Source organism: Chionomys nivalis, chromosome 23 (genome assembly GCF_950005125.1).
Source record: "Chionomys nivalis chromosome 23, mChiNiv1.1, whole genome shotgun sequence".
Taxonomy (NCBI): domain Eukaryota; kingdom Metazoa; phylum Chordata; class Mammalia; order Rodentia; family Cricetidae; genus Chionomys; species Chionomys nivalis.
The window spans coordinates 19,137,364-19,153,824 of NC_080108.1; the positions used below are offsets into that span (position 1 = coordinate 19,137,364).

Genomic DNA, 16,461 nt, shown 5'->3' on the forward strand with positions numbered 1-16,461 from the left:
GAAAGACCTTGTCTCCAAAAAAAGGTAAAAATTAATGACGCATACACATACACACACACGTACATGCATATCAAAGTGAAAATACATTGATCAAAGTGAAAATCTATTGATCGAGACTAGAGCAGGAAGCCTAGAAGGCAGAAGGGAATGGCTGCCACGACGTGGAGACAGTGTCTTTTAAACCACCTCCCCATATCTGTAACCAACTAAGTAGATTTGAGCGAAGAAGAAACAGAGAGCAAGATGAAGTTGAGGTTTAAGTTCGGGTCCTGTGATACTGGGAAGCCCTGAATGGACCAACAGAACAGATACCAACCAACCAGAGGTCTCAAAGGTATCGAGCAGAACAGGCTGGATTCACCATGAAATCTCCACCCACCAATCACCATGCAGAGTTCGACAGAGCTAAGCTGCTAGACAGCCAGCACTGGAAGGTCCTTTGTATGCATCTGCACATGCGTGTTTATTCCTGGGCGTCCTGGCCTTGAGTCTTAGGTCTTGTCTTTGAATCATGCATGACTCTGGGGAGGCATTTCTTAGAAACCTGATGCAGATCTTCATGGGTTTGTTGAGCTTTGGCTCTGGGCATAGCCTAGAATAGAGGAGGTGCACAGGCAAGAAGAAGCACACATATCAGTTCGTGCTTTATGAGAGAAGGGAAACACAGTGCACTCGAAGGGCCCCATGTGGGCAGGAGCAGGGGTCGGTGTCCAGAAAGCAGGGAGGACTCTTCCCCAGCCCACTGTTCCTCTTTAATTCATAAATAGTTGTTGGACACTATCCACACACACTGAGTCCGCTTCTCTTACCTGGCCAAGAGAGATAGCGCTTTGACCACTGAGCCCTCTACAGCCAGGCACAGCTCGCTGTCACTCCTGTCTAGGTGGCCTTTGGCAGACTACCTAAGCTCTGGAACTTTCCAGACTTTTTTTAACAAAGGACACAGGAATGAGGTGAGGATGCAGTAACTGCTGAGTTCTCGGAATTCAGAAAAAGTGAGTGGCAGGTGTCCCTGGAAAGCACCTGCCTGGTGTCAATAGTCCGATCCCTCTCTCGGTACCGCTGATGGAGAGGAATGCGTCAATCTTTTCAGGAGAATACACCCTTCAACATTCCCCTCTAGCTGGAGCCGCCGCTAACAGTAATTGCTCTGGGTTGAATGGAATCCGGGGTGAATTCGAGTCTTGGCAGGTAAGCGAAAGAAGAACCGTTATCTTTCTATAAATGTAAATGGCACAACCATTTTCAGCCTCCGTTTTTGTCCTGTAAAGGAACGTGGACTTATTTTTCTCACAAAAGCCTTTCAATTCACTCTTTAAGTTGAGACCAAAGTATATGAATAGGCCTTGCCTTCTCAGCCATGAGAAGGAATAAAAGAGCCAAGATATAGGGCCTTGAGGGTTAATCTCTGTTAATAGATTTCAGAAAAGCAGAGACTGTCTCCTTAAGCAGCATAGAGGGTTTTGCTCATACACAGTATGTGTATATGTGTTGTATGTGCACTATATATCTGTGTGTCATATATATGTGTGTACACATATGTGAGCTGGAGTATAAGGAAGATTCAATTCTTCTAATATTTTTTGAAAGAGCAAGTAGCACTGAGCTTGTCATATATTCTGCCAACATATGGTGACGCCCTGTTGAGGCAGGTTTCATACTCCAGTTTCTGCCCAGGAGACACAAAGGGAAGGGAGATGTTTCTAACAAAAATACTCCATTATCGCCCCTGCCTCCCACTTCTTTCATAGTAAGGGTGTACCACAATGGAGACACCCAAATGAGAAGAGACGCTGATATGTGCCTGCCTCCCTTCCAGAAACATCTGATTGTCTTCTAAAATAGACTCACTCTTAAGGCGTTGACAGGAGTTTCTGTCCCACCTGGTCCAGCAGTCATTCAGTCCCAAAGAAAACACACAGAGGTCTAGATTAATTATAAACTAATTGCCTAGTAGCTCAGGCTTCTTATTAATTCTTTCTTACATCTTATATTAGCCCATTATTCTTGTCTGTGTTGGCCACGTGGCTTGGTACCTTTTTCGGTGAGGCAGTCACATCTTGCTTGCTCTGTGTCTGGGTGATGACTACAGACTGAATCTTTCGTTTTCCCATAATTCTCATAGCCACACCTCTACTTCCTGCCTGGCTACTGGCCAAGCAGCATTTTATTAAAAATAATACAAGTGATAGGATAAAAGACCATTGTCCCACAGCATTAAGGGGTGAGGGGTAACCCACAATCTCTTGGCTTGAAAGGTTTCCTTACATATTTGTTACTATGGAAATGGGGTTTTTAAAAAGAGCAGGTGGTCAGTAGCCAAAGGGACTGAGAACAAAAGCCTAAAAACAGGGTAAGAACCCAATTAGTAAGCATCCTCTATCCATATTTTCTCAATTAAAAAATTGAATGTATAATTTGGGGGCTGAGAAGATGGTTAAATTCTTGAAGCACTTGAGGACCTAAGTTTTGATCCCCAGCTCTTATGTGAAAGGTTGGCCTGGTGGCATTTACCTGTAACCCCTGAGCACTTGGGGGGCGGGCAGAGAAAGGATGCTGTCTGGAACTCACTGACAAGCAAGTCTGTCGATGACTTTCAGGAACAGTGAGAAACTCTGTCTCAAAAATAATAAAACGGAACGGGATTGAGGAAGACTCTTAATACTGACTCTGTTCTCCATGTCCTCCTGCCCTTACACAGACATGTACACAGACACACGAAATACACTCCTACACCAAGAAAGTACACTTGTACCCATTTTATAAAGGGGCTGAGATTCAGTGAAGTTGTGGAACTTGCCCAAAGTCCCAGTTCCCAAGTGACAAAGATGGAATAGAATTTCCTCGTTCACCAGGAGGACCTCCAGATGTGAGCACCCTGACTGAGAAAAAAAAAAAGGTGGCAAGGACATTGATGACAGAGTGTCTCTCCCTGCTGACAAGTGTCTGCCGGTGCTGCCAGAGGCATTCTGCCAGACACTGGGACGCGTGTTTACAAATCAGGCTCCCAGTTTCTCTATGCATTAACAAGCCCAGAGGAGGGAGAACTCTACAATTGGCAAGGATCGGAATGCCTGTGTGTTTCTCTCTCTCCACACATCAAAACAGGGTTTCCAGGAGCTTAGCAGAAGGTAAATAAATAACCTGTTCTCTGTAACGCTGGAAATCCCAGAGAAAAGGTCTAAAAGCTTCTCAAATTAATGAACTTTGAATTAGAAGAAAAGCAAATGACTAGATTTGGGCTCTTGGCCTCTTTCCCTTTACAATAAGAGAGGTTATGAGTTATGAAAGGAATTATGGCGGATGGAGCTGCAGCCTCTCCAGTGCTTAGCTGACTGGTTTACTAATCATATAGAAGTCTCCCATTGGTCTCAGTGTGGGCCAGCATCTTCTGAGGGCAGCTTGTTCTGATTTTTCATACACACACACACACACAAATGGCTGAGTGTGAAAATTAGCGCCAAGGGGTTAGGAATCTGATAAGTAACTCTCAAGGGAGTTCCAGAATAGCAAAGACTTCCAGAGGAAAGGGGTGCTTCAGATCGACATCTGTGTTGTCTCCCCAAGCATGGAACTCAGAGTCTGCCCTTTTGAAGAGAATTCAAGTCAATAAAAGGGAGGAGTTTAATGTAGCAGAAAAGAAAGCTAATGCTTTATGTAGACATACAAAAGAAGTCTCATGAAGGCTATTCTTATATTACTAAGCCTAGCATTTATTCAGAAATCCCCCACCTTAAGTCCCTGTAGAAGATGAATGAGTTAGCAAAAGTTCTGGCCATATGAATGGGTCAGGTCCCTTGCAAAATTACTTGTACCCTAGAAGGTGATAGTGGCTCCATTTTTTACAGAGACACTGAGAGGGCAAGTGACACGCCTCAGAATTTCCAGCTCCTTAAGTCAGGACTCTCCCATCTCTGCCACCAACATTTTAAGATCTTGAGTACAACATAGAAAACTTTAATGGACACTGAACTTTCTAACTACTTGAAGGCTTTTTCTAGTTCTTTCAGGGGCATCATCATTTGCTAGAGGAACCAGGCAATGGAATAAAACTGATACCTTCAGAGCACAGAGCACCCATAATCTACTTAAAGACAAGTGAATATTATAAACATTCAGACTCAGGATCATGAAGGAGGCGCGCAATGAGTTTGAGCTTAAACAAGTACTAACAAATGGCTCCCTTATACTCCAGATGTCCTGTGATAGGATGAAAATATATCCTGATTTTCCAAATGTACCTATGTGTCTGAGAATCCATGCATTATGGAGTAAAGAATATCTAGATTTTAGCTCCTCCCTGTGACAGACTTTTTCAACAGGATGTCTCTTGAGCAGGGTGACTGTCAGTACTGGCTTTTCACCGCTGGGTGACTAGTAGCTAGGGCAAAGGCTAATGACCTCAAGATTGGTCCCAAGGGGTAGAAAGAGCATTTGGCATCTAATCACGAAATGAAACCACAGAAACAGAAAAGGTGAATGGATTTACACTGTCCCACTGTGCCCGAGAATAGGTCAAATCAGTGCCATTTAGCTATGGATCCATCCACATTTGCATCAGTTGCCATGGAAATCCCTCCATGTTGCAGTGGGGAGAACATGCTCCAGCCCAGTTAGTGGGGAAGACATGAGCTCCTAAGCAGCCTGGGTGTCACAGGGAGTGAAGCAGACGTGTTTCCACTCTGCAGGACCCAAGTCTGCACCAGGAACAGAGAACAGCTTGTAGGGGATTCTGAGCTTATGATAGTTATTAAATCAAGCTGTTTGAGGAGTTTAATGGGGATTCCATTAGAATCCATCATGTGGGGTTTCCTCTCTGGGGTAACAAGCAGCAGACTTAGGAGAAGGTCCAAGACTCCAAGACCTAGAAGGCAGCTCTGCTAACCTCTCAGTTCCAAAGAGGGCAAGATAGAACCTAGCAATCTGTTCAGGCCCATCTTAAAACAGGGAGGTGAGGGAGGTGCTGAAGCCTCCATGCAGCTCTCCAATACCTATGCACCCCCTCGGGATGGTGGTGCTGTATCATTTAGACATCTGAAAGATTCTGTCCACTGTGGGTTGAATAAACAGTTCTCTGACCCCCTAAGCCACGTGCTTGGAGAATATGTCTTTTTTTCTGGACAGAGGATCTACATGTAATCGAATCCTCAAAAAGACTTTAGTGAAAAGTGAAATTTTATGTCCAGGACTGACCTTGGAAGGAACACTCCAGGACTGGCGCACCAGTCCTACCATCTCAGGATTGTCTGCATCTAATTGCAGCCATCATGTGTCACAACTGAGGTCTGTCACTGAAGGTCGCTGGTCCCATAGTCTAGCCTCAGGGAGTGCTAGAAATCTTGAACAATGAATTTGTATTAGTAACTTATTAACCTATTCATTTTTCCCCCAACCTATAAATAAGGCTCCTCAAAACAGACCAGAATAACCTAGGATTTTTTTTTCAATGCTGAGGATCAAACCTCAAGCTTGCCATGCAAGCAGGACTAGATTCTCACATTAAAACAAATATAAAAGGGTTGTAATCCCAATGCTGGGGAAGCAGCAGGAATGGTTGCATCTCTGGAGGTCCCTGAGCACCCAGCATAACTAAACTGGCAAGTTCTAAGGAAATCAGAAACCCTGTCTCAGAAAACAAAGTAGGCAATTCCAGTTGAACAACACTGAATGCTAAATTCTGGTTTCCACATATGTGTGTGCACACACACAGAGAGAGAGAGAGAGAGAGAGAGAGACAGAGACAGAGACAGAGACAGAGAGAGACAGAGAGAGACAGAGAGAGACAGAGAGAGACAGAGAGAGACAGAGAGAGACAGAGAGAGACAGAGAGTGCACATGACAGACCCCAGGATGGCAGTAAGGACCCAAGTACTTGGCATTCAGCTACACTGAATACTGAAGCAGGAGGATCACATGAGCCCATGAGTTTAAGTACAGCCTGTACAGTGTCTTTAAAATAGAAAACAAACATGTAATGATAGAGCTGTATCATAAACATAAACACCAGGATTTTGATGGCTGTGGGTGGTCTAAGTGGGGTCAGATGGCATTGGAGTGAAGGGTTGAGAACAGGCAAATAGACCAGCAGATTGTCCTGGTCCTGAGTTAAGAATGGGACAGTCCTCATCTCATCTAGCATTTACGATAATTGCTGTGGGAATCTGGTATCAGCTCCACATGAAAAGAATTCACACCAGTTTAATAACTAGACCAACAGTAATCATGAGTATGTTTGTCACATGTCCCATTTTACACTATAACTCTGTCTACTTATGTGCTCACACAGTATGACACATTCACATTCTACTTCTGGTCGCTGGTCCCTCCACTGGGCATTCACACAGCCCTGCAAACCCTACGCAACAGGGCAGTGAGCAGAGCCACACATCTCCTTGAGATTCCCTCTGGGAGGTTGACAAACACTAAGGCTCCAGGAAAGACATTTTTCCATCCCAGAATAATGACAGCTGTCACTTATCTCCTAATTACCAGGCACAACACATAGCACCCTAAATGCTTCTCATGTATTAGTTTAGCCAGCCTCGGGCATCGAAAGCTCGATGATTTTGTCTGGATAACGAAAGGCTGAACTAGGATGTGTGATCCAGTGGTTTGAACCACTGCACTGTCGAGCCTAGCAATCCAGCGAATGCTCCAAGCAGTCCTATCAACAAATGCCCAGCCAGGGATGGAAGATCCCTTCTTGGCAGTGAACTGCCCAACTGAGCCAAAAAATCTGAAATGATCTCTTCCTTCTGACAGGTTTCATCCCCCCACCTCTCATCTTCGGGGCTGGTATCGACTCCACCTGTCTGTTCTGGAGCACCTTCTGTGGGGAGCAAGGCGCCTGCGTCCTCTACGACAATGTGGTCTACAGATACCTGTACGTCAGCATCGCCATTGCGCTCAAGTCCTTTGCCTTCATCCTCTACACCACCACGTGGCAGTGCCTGCGGAAAAACTATAAACGCTACATCAAAAACCACGAGGGCGGGCTGAGCACCAGTGAGTTCTTTGCCTCTACTCTGACCCTAGACAATCTGGGGAGGGACCCTGTGCCCGCGCACCAGACACATAGGACAAAGTTTATCTATAACCTGGAAGACCATGAGTGGTGTGAAAACATGGAATCCGTCTTATAGTGACTACGGGAGGAGGGCTGAACTCTGTGAACAAAGGGTCATTTTTCTTAATCAAAAAGAGAGAGAACGAAAAAAAAGGATTTCAAAGACAGAGACAGACACACACAGAGAGAGACACATACACACACACACACACAAAGACCTTTGTCTTATTCAAAGAATTCAGAGTCAGTCAGGATTCAGAATAAAGAGAGGATGGGATGGCCCTGGAGGACACGCACCCTGCTGGGCTCTGCTTGGAAGGTACCTCATGGTTTTTCACGATGCCAACAGCTACAAGCAACAGGCACTGCCAAATTCAGGGAACACTTGTGGCCAGCTTGGAGGATGGACGTTGCTGGATATGCACACACATGCAAAACTTTAAAAGCATTAAAAAAAAAAAAAAACGAGTCTACTAAAATCACAAGTTCAAGTTGGAAACATGGCCAGGATCAGCACTAGTGACACCCTTTCCCTCCATCAGGGCGGGGGGGTGTGCAGGTTGGAGGGGTGGAAGCCCCACTCCTCTCTCCAACTGTCGCAATATGGGTCACTGTGTAGACCACTTACCCAGTCTGCGTGTGGTTCGAGTCCCCAGAGTTCTCTGAGAACGGATGCTGATGGGCCATCCGGACTGGAGTCTGTGGTTGGCACCTCTCACCAGCTCCATTTCCATATCAAGACTGAGGGCCCAAGGGGGAGCTGGGTGGGGGGGACATGTCCCTCCCCATCTCCTAGCACCTCCTCCCGACTAGCCCCACAGTGTGACCTCAGGAAGCTGTGGGCCTCACCTGGCTATGACTGACCCGCTCAGAGCCTGTGAGCCCCAACATAGCCTAAGTCATTTGCTTACATTTGCCAAACATTTTACCATTTTTTTTCAAAAACAACAAAAAAATTACAAAGCGTACGAATTTCCAACTGTTGTATGTATAATCCTCTGATACTATTTTTAACTGCTTCTGGAGTCTGTGTTAACCCTTCAGTCACTAACAAGGCTTTCACTTTTCTCCTTTTTTTAATGCACCAAAAATATAAAGTGATTCAAGGGATGCAGTTAATCCATTGTCATTTTTAATCCTCATTCTGATCCCGTGCAGAAAAATGCACAGCGTGTTGTAAGAAAAAGATGCCCCAGAAAGAGAGAGTGTAAATGCAGCTTTAAAAGATGCACATTTGAGATCCTGGGATAACGTGACAAGCTGCAAATCTGCCTTCTGGCTTTGTTCCCCATGGTGATGTCACTGTCATGGGAAGCGCTTTCATATTCATGCTTCATGTTGCAACAGGCCTTCCTTTTAGCCTGTGAAGGAGACTCGCTCAGATGTGGGTCTGTGTGGATGGGAACCTTGCTCCTGGAAACAGGAGAGAGAGGAAGTGTGGTTCCTGTTGAGTGGGCTGTGGTATCTGTGATCATCAACCCACAAGTGCAGAAGTGATCACGTGTTTAATGCATGAACATGGCAGTGACAGGTCCCAGGTCAATCCCGAACTCAGTGTGTCAAAAGCGGCTGAACCTCAGAGACCTGCATGGTCATTTGGGATAAGAGTCCTGTAGGGGAATCTCTTGCACCAGCACGCTTAAGACAGTATGGCCACTGTCTTCAGGGACTGGGTCAGAAGGGAGCACATACATGTATAGCCAAGGGCCCAGTCAGATCACCCTTCATGCCTTTTTGTTGGCCTGTGTTGTAGACATACCCTGGAATAGGCCACGAAGGATGTTTGGTTTTAATTTTTCACCTTAAACAGCCATTTACAGTTCACCTGAAGCAATGAAAGAATAAAGGCCAGAAGAGTAAAGACGGGGATGTGCCAGAGTTTTTTAAGGGACAGTGTAAATGGGGAGGTCTGGATGATAGCCCCAAGTTGGAGGAAGCATCAAACCAAGATAACCTAGAGAATGCTGTGTGGCCGTGTGGCTGTGATCCACTGCCTCCTTCAAGGGTGCTTCTAAAACAGACCGGCATTAGCCTAGCCTTGTTCATAAACACAGACAGGGTGTTCATCGAGTCTGTGACTAGGAAAGGGGGAATGGTTCTCCAGATCAGTTCATGAAGTGAGTTCTGTTGCTCTGAAGGTGTTGGTCACATTCCAAACAGGTTTCCGTTCTGTCTTGTTTTGAAACTAAATGACTAAGAGATTAACTGGCCTCTCTCTGCTGCTGTGTATCTCTCCAAACTGAGGCCCTGGGATGTACACTTTGTTTCATGAGATTGATTTGCTTTTTGAAAAAAAAAATATAATTTTTAAGCTCTTTGTATCTTGGATTGCTTTTTTCCCTAAAATGTTCTCAAAGACAACAAAGGAACCCAACTCCAGGGCTCATGTTTATAAACAGTTATTTATAAATTTAAAATCTCCCTGTGGCAAAATGATTTCAATGAATATTGTACTATCTTTAAATTTTTCAATTTCTCTCATGTATGACAGAAGAGAACATTCAATCGACTTTAAATTTTCCTTTTGATTATATTTAAAAAAAAACAACACTGGCATCCAAGGCTAGATCCAGCCCCTTGGTTGTCTGGTTTTGAGTGGCATTCTGCATGAGAACTGTCCTGCTAAGATCTCCCTTGAACATACAGAAAGCAAACCTGAGAGGAACGGAGAAGATCTAAAAAAATGAAATCGGAGTTCTGTCTTCTAAGGTCGTCCCTCCACCATCTTAGTTGAATGCACACAAGGATGGATGAAAAGGTCTCCATTGTGGCTTTTGACAGATCTTTAAGCCTCTTCCATGTAGACCACGCAGGTTTTAGGCTCTGTACCTGTGTTGCTTCCCATGTGTGGGAAACCTGCTTTTCTTCCGTCAGCTGAGGTTGTATGCTGTCAGGGACACCTATGTCTCTGTTACTCGCTTCCCACCTCCACAAGGAAGGCCACGATGCTCTGATACCCTGGGGATAATAACAAAGCCACAGAATGGCCAGACTCTTCTCACAGCAAATAAAGAGCAAGAGAATCCTTTTTGGGTCCCCCTAAGGATCTCACTGTTAGTGCTTAACAGCAGAATAATTTAAAAAAAAAAAAACAGCCAAGAGCCCCCCGATGAGCGATTGGGGAGTTCAGGAAGGCAGCGTGACTAACAGTCATTTCCTTTTCTCTACCTCACAGTGGGATAGCTGTTCTGGGGGTGACTTTTAAGTTGGGTTGTGTGTGGTACCTTATCCATTTAGATCCTCAGATCCAGTGATGCTCTGGAATTTCTCCTCACACTGTGAAAAGCCTTGTAGGCCTGACATAACCCACAGGAATGTCCTACACAAGGATACCCACCCAGCCAATAGTCACACTGCCCCGAGGATTTTTCCTGAGTATATAATTGTGATGTAGGGTTGGTCCCTCCTCTTCAGTAGCTTCTGGGGAGGCTTTTATAAAGGAACCCAGAAAGTGTAAGTATGCATGCGAACTCACAGACAAATGCTCCGAGGAAACACAATTGTTGGTCACCAGTCTGCCCATCTGCTGCTTCTGGTCTTGGGGAAAAGTGGTTCTCTCATCCACCCCCCCCAGCTTGTCAACTATGGGGTGTGTCCTAAGATCTACATGACAGTTTTTAAAGCATTACTCCGTAACATTGAATAATAAATATCAGTATGTGGAAATCAACTATCTGATCATACAGATAGACAAGGATGGAATAAGGAAGCTACCGTTGCTGTTTATTGGAGTCTTGCTCTGTTTTTGCTGTGTGTTTGGTTTGGTTGTGATGAGCAGAGAGACGCAGGTGAGCGGCTTTCTCCCCTTCCCCCCCAGTCTAACAGATGGAAAGTATCTTCTGGCCATTACTGTTCTAGTCTGGTTATTTTGATGGATGGGCCAGCCAGCTCTCTGGCCAGAAGTCAGGGGCAGTACCAAAAATTAGAACCTGGACAGTTCATCTGGGTTTTTCCCTCAACATACCAGGTTGAATACCTAAGAGCTACCACATTTTTCAAGACAGGGTGGTCATGAAATACATTCTGGTTTAGGAAATTTATTTGGTATCCAAGCATAGCCTTTTTCCTTCTGCTTTCTCTCCTCATTCACTATGTCCTGCCTCACCCAATCCACACCAAACTCTTTCTCTCTGACTCAAAACCCAATTTCATAGGGCAGCTGACCCAAAGTGACAGGCTGTGGGTCCCATCTCCTCTAGAGTATTACCGCCACTCATAAACCAGGCTGGCAGTCCAAGTTTGTTGCTCGCAGGCCTTTGATAGGGACCACTTCTTTGTGGAACCCCTGGAACCCCTTACTCTACATTGTCTCCCTTGTTCTTCACACCTGTAAGGAATCTCAGCTACTTCTACGCCATGGCAGGATCAACATGACCTGGTAAACCTACATGGGAAAATTCAGATAAGCAAAGATTGTTTCATACCTCAGGAGTATTTGCCTGCCTCGGAGATGAAGACAGGAGCTTAGACTTATCAGAGACCATCCATGCTAGCATAATTTTTCATTGCAGGGTTTGTTTTTCTCAAGAATGTGGTGTTTGAACATGATGTATTCATTCCTTTATCTAAACTATTGGGCTGTGTGCCACCCTATAAGCTAAGTGCATGGCTCCTCTCCTCCAAGAGCTCACAGCTCAGTAAACTGGACAGATTTTAACACAAACAAAAGAACATTCCGAGCCAGGTTCTGTCTGCATGTGAGAAATGACTCAGAGCCCACTCATGCTGATAGCAATCTTTGATTGATAGCTGCAGTAATCAAAGAGGAGAGAGAAAGAGAAGAGGGGATCCTGGAGACTAAATAACAGTGGGTGTCTCCCGGGTACCTACTAAAAAGATGAAGGAAAAAAATCACTCCTATCACCATACACAGAGTCACCAAAGCAAGGACAACACATTACTCTTGTTCAGGACTGTCTAGTAAAATCCTTCAAACCTTTTAGGCCAGCAAATTGTCAAAACTATTTACCCTGTGTTGTCAACCCAGATCAACTCAGAGCAATAAGTGAAACAATGCCCAAGCTGTGTACCAATAAAGTTTTATTTACAAAAACAATTAGTGACTGAAAGGAGGTCATGGTGTGCTGAGGCAGCACTAAATGTCTTGGAGACACCATCCATTCTGAATAGGTAGGGCACATCTGGCACCTAAATATTGGCCATAGCATTGGCTGAGTCATTTCTCCAAAGGGTCCTAAAGTAGATGAACATCAACTCTAATGTCCCTGACCACAGCAATCTAATTCAAGCATCTCACTTGTTTACAACGAGGAAAAAAGTGCCCCTTTGTTGTCCAACTTTGGAGTTGAGGCAACCTTATTTTTCTCTTGGGTGAAGTTGAGAATTTGAACTACAGAACCTACCGTCCCTTCCAGCCTGACACTTGACATTTCAACTAGACTGACCCAACTTTTTCCCCCTTAAATGATGGATACAGACACATGAGGGAGAAATACAGGAAACAGGGAAAGAGGAGTGGTTCCAGATACTGAACGGAACTTCAAGCCCTTTTTCTCCTCTCCCTCCTCAGCACCAACATAAAACATTGGCACTCCAGAGCTAGTCAATCTGTCAGGGAGAATAACTGGTAAGCACTAGTAATAGCTAATAATAACAGTCTCTAACATTTATCGGGTACTTACTCTGAACTAGCTTCTGGGCTGAACTGATTACATGCATTAACACGTTTCATCTTAACACTAACCCTTCGAGGCAGGGACTATCGTTAGTTTTATTTTACAGGGGACGAAAATGAGACTTGGAAGCATTCAGAATTGGCTCAAGGTCATGAGAAAAGCCAAAATTCAAACCCAAGAATGAGCCCAAAGTGCCTGTTGGTAACCATGATGAATGTTCCCTCCCTACCAAGGTAGATATAAGGGAGCCTCATTCATTCCTTGCCTCCAGGAAATACCTAATCTCAAAGTCTGACTTAAATGAACTAGGCCTCCCACTCATATATGCCCCCTGATATAATAAGCAGGACACCATGGCAGCTGTATTCTGGACAGAGTGTCTACCCTCCCTCTTTTAGCTATGGATGTTCTTTATCCCTTATCCCAGTGGTCCATGTATACAAGGTGTTCCACCCAAGATGAGCAGGTAAAGGGAAACAAGGAATGCATTCTGAAATGGATCAAGAGTCCTGGAGGTTATTCTCAGTACCAGGCAGGAGCTCCCAACAACCCCTGCCTCCTTACCAGATATGGTCACGTCCATCTCGTACGCTCAGCCGTGACTCAGGGGTTCCAGGCATGTTAAGTGTACACTGTATCTTACTCTTTCCAGACTGCTGCCTTTGAAAAAGCCGAGCATCTAGACATTTCCATTTTCATAATAACAGCTCAAGTCGACAATCAGGGCTTGATAATAATCATACATTTTGAATATTTTTCCATAAGATAGAAGTGATTATTATTTTTGCTATGAGCAAATGGAATAATATAGCCAATTTTCGGGAGATGTGACATTTGGTAGGCTGAAATTTTTTGCTATCTCCTTACTGTTTTTCTTAAGTTCACGCTAATCAAATAGGAGGTGGCTCTCGTGGAAACAAATTTGGCAAGAATGTTTGATTTAGGATCTGAGGCCATAAAATGAAGTACGGCAGTGCAATGCAGGAAGTGTGTTAGAAGTGAACACAACTAAAACACAGGTTGAGCTTAAATCCAGACCATAAAGGGAGAAGGGCTTGGGGGCTCTTGTTTATTGAGCCTACCAGTTGCATGCCAGGTCCATGAATGCAGAATCCCAGTTGACCCCAATAGCCCACTTGGGGTATCTCTAACAGGTAAGTCATTTTCCCCGTCTCTACAGATCAGAAAAGGAGGGCCAAGAAAACTCAAGTTTCCCAAGCTCACCAGCTAGTTAGGGTCATCAGAAGACAGGACCAGGTCTTCCTGATTGCTGAACTAGGGCCCTTTCTAGTCCAGCACACTACCACCGAAGTGGGAACCTGGAAGTCAGCAGAACATCCTTCTACAAGGAGGAGGGATGGTGAGGGGACAGGGTGCTGATACAAGACTGTCCTGCTCCCACTGTGAGTTGATAGCTTGCCAGAGAAATGAGCCAAGAGCTAGAAGTAAGATCTCTGCGAAAGGTTGCCTGCTAACCCAGGACCGTAAAATGAGAAAGCCGGTTTCACTCTAATAGTTAACAAGTAGAGACCTGGCAGAGCCTGCCTTCTTCCATCTTAGCCACACCAAACGCTTCCCAGCCAGTTGTGCTGAGTAAGAAGCAGCCCCCGCTCTCACTCCTGCCCTGCCCCAAAGAGCAGTGCCAATCCATACGTGCATTTCCTCCATCCCATTCCTCCTCTCCCTCTGCAGAGTTGGCATTCTGACATGCTTTTGGAAAGATAATCCTCTGGGGAGTTCTCCAGTGAGCTTTCCCAAGACTGTAAGAACATGAACCTTGCAAAAAGTAAAGCCCAGAACATGGGCTTCTTTCTCGATGGGCCAAGTCTCAACTTCGAAGTGCTGAGTGCAGACTGTTGCCACCTTTTAAACTAACAGGTCAAAATCGAAAGAGGACAGATCAATAGCCAGGGGTTTCTATGGTCTCTGTTTACCTGTCCGTGAACAAAAAAAGTCACCCGTCACCATGAATGAGTCCTGCATGGCTTGCAGATTGCCACTGGGATGAGCTAAATTGTTAATACCTTTCAAATAAAGTCACAGCATCATTTATGGAGGCGTGACATTTCCTCAGACCTGGCCGAGATGAGGAAGTTGCTTCACTTGCCACGCAGTGACTGTCTGGATGAATGGACCATGAACTGGTCCCCAGTGCTACAGGAGAAAGCACGACTGTGGTTCAGGTGGTTCTCCCTAGCACTCAGCCTGCTCTTTAATAAAGACTCTTGGAGTCCAAGTAACCCTTGGACACAAGATCAATTACTGGTGACTTACGTAAAAGAAAAAAAGTCAGGTTTGGGGTACATCTGCTCGCTCCCACAATGAGTATTGATATGAGAGTATGAATAAACATGCTTTGAGAGGCTCTGAGAGATCGAGCCTCCATAGATGCTCTTGGGCTTGGAGAGAAAGCTAGGCAGTTACCGCCGTTCCTTCCTGCACATCCCTCTGACTGGAAAGCCGTGACGCTATGATGTAAGTCTAATAGAAAGTAGGAAATGAAGAAAAGATCCATCTCTTTTTCCTCTTGGCTCTTCTTCCCTCCTTCCCCTTTAGGCACAGAGTACCAAGACATTGAGACTGAGAAGACCTGCCCTGAGTCACCTTCAGAAGACTCCTTTGTGCGAAGCTGAGGGCTGCCCTCTCTGATGGCAGAGCCTACCATTGCCGCCCGCCGCCACCACTACCGCTCACAGACCTCAAGGCCTGACATAGCGCTACGCTGCCCGGAAACCCAAGGGGTCCTGTGTGGATGATCCAGTGTCTGGTCCTTTGAGGCTTCAAGCACAGGCCCATGACAAGGACTAAGGGGGTGTCACGTGCTCAGGAGCCCTCCAGAGTGGGCATCATTCCTAAGAAGCAAGGTTGACCTGATGTGCAAATTTCCTTTGGCCTGTCTCTCTTCTAGCTTCTGAGGGATGGCTTTCTGACATGCTTTAGAAACCTCCCCCTTTTGGGAGATACTTCTCTGATGGAACACTCTTAACTCTTAACAGTTCCAAAGAAACCACCAGAGACCGGACTTTCGCAGAAGGGTGTAAAAATCCAGGTTCCCAGAAGAGAAGAGGAAGAAAAGCACACACTTAATAGATTCTGAGCGTGGTCGTCTGTATTTTTTTTTTTTTTGCAGCTTATATTTTCCAGATGAGCAGTTTAGAGATACATGATATAGAGTATATACTGTACATTTGCTGAAAATTATATTAAAAGCACTATTTTAATTCTTCCTCTGTCTCATGCTGTAAACTCTGTTATCTTTTCCTGTATCTCTCAGCAGAGCTAGCCTAACAAAGTTCTGCTTCTAGCTGTGTGTAGTTTCTATTTCTGGGCTTTGATACGCGCCCCAAAGCACAGGTTTTGGAGTCAAAATGGACCCAAATCCGGATCCTCTCCCCTCCACCCCCAGCACTTGCTACCGATATGATGCCAGTCAAGCGATCTGACATGATAGAGTGCCAGTGTCATCTGCAAAGTAGAAACATTGCTGATGGCTTTAAGACAGCTGCACCGGCATTTAAGTGAAGATGCATATGAAGGTTCCAAACTCAGGGCTCCACACAAGTATGGCTATTGTTTGTTGCTCCCACAACCTGATGCTGGAATTAGATTCCACTGCACTGATGCAGCTGCTGTGAATGCATCAACGGTCCTGCCCTTGACACCACCCCCTCCAGTTTCCTCTCTGACACCCCCACCGTATCAGCATGGGAGAGGGGGCAATATCGTCAGCTCAATACACCTGCACTGTTCAATACAGTG

At 45.2% G+C, this 16,461-nt stretch overlaps 1 protein-coding gene across 2 annotated transcripts in view; it reads left to right on the plus strand.

Annotated features, from left to right (window-relative positions):
* Slco3a1 (solute carrier organic anion transporter family member 3A1) overlaps nt 1–15,909 on the plus strand; it is a 272,644-nt gene extending 256,735 nt beyond the window's left edge. Inside the window, exons 10-11 of one of the 2 annotated variants that reach the window (XM_057756255.1) lie at nt 6,763–7,005; nt 15,259–15,909. In XM_057756255.1, coding sequence (XP_057612238.1) covers nt 6,763–7,005; nt 15,259–15,335 — 320 coding nt within the window. In that variant the 3' untranslated portion in view covers nt 15,336–15,909. Of the gene's footprint in view, nt 1–6,762; nt 9,436–15,258 lie in introns of those variants that run through there. The other variant, XM_057756254.1, reaches the window with a different exon arrangement.
* Nucleotides 15,910–16,461: the final 552 nt, after the last annotated feature.